Source organism: Nematolebias whitei, chromosome 9 (genome assembly GCF_014905685.2).
Source record: "Nematolebias whitei isolate Nwh7 chromosome 9, NemWhi1, whole genome shotgun sequence".
Lineage (NCBI taxonomy): Eukaryota > Metazoa > Chordata > Actinopteri > Cyprinodontiformes > Rivulidae > Nematolebias > Nematolebias whitei.
In genome coordinates this window covers 4168582-4173309 of record NC_056506.1, presented here as the reverse complement: position 1 = coordinate 4173309, position 4728 = coordinate 4168582, and the positions used below count along the sequence as shown (strand labels likewise).

General features: G+C 41.6%; 1 protein-coding gene across 1 annotated transcript in view; it reads left to right on the top strand.

The window, feature by feature from the left end:
• paxip1 (PAX interacting (with transcription-activation domain) protein 1) overlaps positions 1 to 4728 on the top strand; it is a gene marked incomplete in the record, with an annotated part of 122354 nt that overhangs the window by 45671 nt on the left and 71955 nt on the right. Inside the window, 1 exon segment of the mRNA XM_037681976.1 lies at positions 724 to 819. Within this exon segment, the coding sequence (XP_037537904.1) occupies positions 724 to 819 (96 nt within the window).

Below are 4728 nucleotides of genomic sequence, written 5' to 3'. Positions count from 1 at the left end.
ACAGTGGTTTGGACATGTCCAGAGGAGGGACAGTGGTTTGGACATGTACAGAGGAGGGACAGTGGTTTGGACATGTCCAGAGGAGGGATAGTGGTTTGGACATGTCCAGAGGAGGGACAGTGGTTTGGACATGTCCAGAGGAGGGACAGTAGGTATATTGGTAGAAGGATGTTAGAAATGCAGCTGCCAGGAAAAAAACAAAGAGAAGATATATGGATGCAGTTAGAGAGGACATGGAGGTAGTTGGAGTGAGGACAGAGTGAGATGGAGGAGGATGACTCGCTGTGGAGACCCCTGAAGAGGGAAAAGTCAGAAGAAGAAGAAGAAGAAGTGCTTTAATAGAAGAGTAATAAAGCTTTAAAGGGTCTAGTTTGGCACGCACCCATGATAAAAGTATTTTTTATTTTATTGACCCTTTATTTATACAGGTAGTCTCATTAAGTCATGAGATCTCATTTTCAAGAGAGACCCATTTGGGAGCAGATGCAAGGGCCCAGATTGATCAAATGAGGGTGGACGCAGGTGTGGTTGTTTCACCTTTTCCACCCATATTTTGATGTTGTCAGTGCAGAAAGTTGAACCTGCAACTTTCTGATCACAGGCTTTTTTAACCTCTGCACCACCATTCCCACATTTAATATATAATATAATGTAATAATTATGTAATGTATAATAATGAACTGCTTAAGCATACTGTGTCTTCTTCCCAAACGCCTCCCCCAGGTCATCCAAGCATGTGGGGGTGTTGTTGACCCCACGCTGACCAGCCGCTGCACTCACCTGCTGTGTGAGAGTCAAGTCAGCAACGTTTATGTACAGGTGAGAACATAACACACAACAGAACACTTTTTTTCTCTCTCTCTGTCCTCCGGTGAAGTGAACCCTTAGACTCTTTTTTTCTGTATACCTCCTAATTCGAAGGATCAGCTGGTCTTTCAACAAAATTGATCAACTTCTGACAGGAGTCAGGGTAAGGAGGACCCTCTTACCTCGACGGAAACAAATAGGATTCATGATGACAACTGGTTTTTTGCTGTTTGGCTGGTGAATTCTGGATTGTCTATAAATTTGTGTGAATGTGTCGAAGCTCGACAGCACTCAGACTGAATTATGTGGAGTTGTGTCTAGGGCTGCAACTAAGGATTATTTCAATAATCGATTCATCGGCCGATTATTTTTTTCGATTAATCGATGAATCGGCAAAAAACCCCACAACGTTTTCATTTCCACCCCTTTATTCCAAAATTGAACATTTGACTGACATAGCAATTCACACAAAAAACAGGTTGCTATTTTACTATTCTGTTAGTAAAATATTGAATAAAAAATAAAAGTTAGTGAAATAGTTTAAAAAAATAAATGTACACAAATATATACAAATTTATCTTTATACCTGCACAATATGTAGCTACTTTGTAAAATGTGTCATTGAGGGAAGAGTGTAACCTGGATTAAAAGTGTGGATTATTGTAACCTGGATTAAAAGTGTGGATTATTGTAACCTGGATTAAAAGTGTGGATTATTGTAGTGAAGCCTTAATCTTCAACCATCGACAGAGACCTCGTGTCAGTGATGATCATTTAAGGATGTTTCAGTGAAGACAGCTGCTGCTGTGGTGTCCATGATGTCTGTCCATCATGAAGGATGTTGTTGTTGTTGTTTTATGGAATGAGAGAGTAAATGTGTATTATATTATAATTGACAGCAACTCAAGAAATGCCTTGTTTCACTTACAGCGTTAGGTTCAGGCAAAAGTAGCTAAACGAGCAATTAAACACACACACATCAAATACTTAATTCTACACATTTGAGTAGATGTAATAAATTACTTTAATTCCTGTTTAAATGCAATTCATCCTGCCATACCTGCAGTGTCTTCAGACTTTGCCAGCAAATTAAAAGTTGAAGCTTAATCATTAAATTATTATCTTTGTGTTAGATTTATTTATAAATCACATTTAAACACTGCTTGTACCAATTAAATTTAATTAAATAAAAAGTAACACACGTTCTCTATCACCGTCATTAATCAGATAAACAAACAAACAAACAGCTTCATCTTCCAGACAGACTGACGTTACGTTTTCTCTCTTGAAACAGAACAATGTGTTAAATTGTAGAGACTCACCTGCAACACATGAAGAGTTGTATCAGCTGCAGCTCCTTCCTCCTCCTCGTGACTCCGACATGTTTACGTTTATCTCCGTGGTTCTCCCGTGTTGTGTCGTCACTTTTCAAAGCTGCATGTTTCTCATTTTTTATCTTTGTGAAGAGCTCCCACACTTTGGAGGACTTGGGTTGAACAGTTTTCTCTGTGTCGGTCATTTGTAAAATTTACTTATTTTCCTTTGAAACCAGCCTCTGCTCTCGTCCTCCTCGCTCTGTTCAACTCGCGCTGCAGATTATTATTATTTTTTTTCAAACTTTATTCAGTCAGTCAGCATTGACAATGAACTGCCTGTGAACAAAACGAAACGACTCTGCAGCGCCGTGAAAGATGCATAATCGCGCGACACAACGAATCGATAATGAAATTCGTTGCCAACGCTTTTCATCATCGATTTTTATCGATTTTATCGATTCGTTGTTGCAGCCCTAGTTGTGTCAGAGAGCTGGAGCAGCTGTTATCAGGACTGTGGACTCTCTAGCAGCACACATGAAGGTGAGAATAATCTTGGAGAACCTGTGAGCTCGACTTTTTGGAGTAAAGGATCAATTCGGCTGTTTTGGAGTTCCATCAGAGAATATGTACCAGCGAGACTTTAAAAGGCAGAAACAACAATTCACGAGTTCTGTCTGACCCAAACTGTGGCCTTGATGCCGGACTTATCTCAACTCCTCCTGGAATGTTCAGAAAACAACAAAGATGCTTTGACTGTTTCCTCACCCCTCCCTTCACCAAGGCCGTGGAAATGTAACAGAACCTCAACTGAGCTGAAGATGAATAACACCTCATATCTGGACAATGGTGGTGGTGGTCGGGGGGGCCTCTGGACTATGTTACGACTTTCTCTTAAAATTCAATGTCTTCACCGGCCTATATGTTCATGTATAATATCTGTTTATGTTGCTTTGCTGTGGGAGGTTTTTTGATGCCTCAAATCGTGCCCTGTCTAGGACACGGAGTGAGAAATCTTTTTTTTATACTGTCTGTCCTCATGTTTTCTTCCCTTTTCTCATCTAAGCAAAATATTATTCTGAATAAGAATAATGAGGGCCGCGCTTGCATAGTAGCAGCTTTGTGGACTCCGCCCATCTTTCGGATGACTGTACATACATGTTCTTGTTGTGTCTCAGTGCAATGATAAAGCTTATTCTGATTCTGATGTGCAGCTCTGCCTCGATAGCCATCATACTCTCACAAGTTCATCCGGCTTATTACACAAAGAATGGCATGAAACCCATCCATCCATCTTTTATCTTTACCTGCTTCTTCCTTTTTGGGTCGTGAGGGTCACTGGTGCCCATATCCAGCCATCACTGTGCGAGGCAGGGGACACCCTGGAAAGCCATCACAGGGACACATAAAGACAAATGACACAAACAACCATTCACTCTCTCTCACCTAGGGACAATTTAGAGTTGCCAATCAGTACATGCATGTTTTTGGTCTGTGGGAGGAAACTGGAGTAGCCGGAGAAAACCCACGCAGCACGGAGATAACATGCAAACTCCACCCAGAAAGGCCCCCAGCCAGGATTTGAACCAGGGTAACCTGCTCGCTGAGAGGCGGTAGTTCTTCCAAGTGCTCCACTGTGCACCGTACCTGCCCGGCATAAAACCAGCAGTCACCAAATATAGACACTGGCAAATTAGCTTAATTTCTTGTGAAAAGTGATTTCGTTTAAAGCAGTTTTGATGTTTTTACTAGGGATGTGCGATATGGCATAAAATTCATATCATGATATGTGTTGTGAAGGCTGGCGATAACGAAATATATCACAATATGTTTTTGGTATAAAACTTGAAATAGGAAGGAAAAAAAGCATAGGGTGTCCTTTTGCCATAATTTATTTTGAAAACTGCTATACCACAAAATAATCTCAGTTAAGAAAATTCCACTACTAGGTCCAGAGAATTTTTAAATAATAAACAAATCAAGTATTAGGCTTCTTTCTTGTAGTGCAAAACTGACACTCAAGGGTAAATTGTTCCATAACCTGGGAGCAACAACAGCAAAAGCTCTGTCACCTCTGAGCTTCATCCTAGTTTTAGGGACTGTCAGCAGCAGCTGATCTGCTGATCTTGATTGGGGAGGGCAGTTAGGCTGAAGCAGCTCAGACAGATATGGTGGGACAAGGTTGTTCAGGCATTTAAAAATAAACAGCAAAAGCTTGAATTCTATAGTGCACAGGTATCCAATGAAGGGACGCCAGGATGGGAGTAATATGCTCGTGTCTACGGGCCAGAGTTAACAGGCGAGCAGCAGAGTTCTGCACAAGCTGCAGACAGGCAAGAGAGGTCTGGCTAATACTTGCATACAGTGCATTACAGTAGTCTAGACGAACTGTGAAACAAGCGGTGCGAGAGTTTGGTTCGCATTGCCAGTAGTAAGTAGGACCCCTTCATGGTGGGAGTTGGACTCCGCCAGGGCTGGCTATTGTCACCGATTCTGTTCATAACTTTTATGGACAGAATTTCTCGGTGCAGCCAGCTGACGGAGGGATTCCGGTTCGGTGTCCTCAGGATTCCATCTCTGCTCTTTGCAGATGATGTGGTCCTGTTGG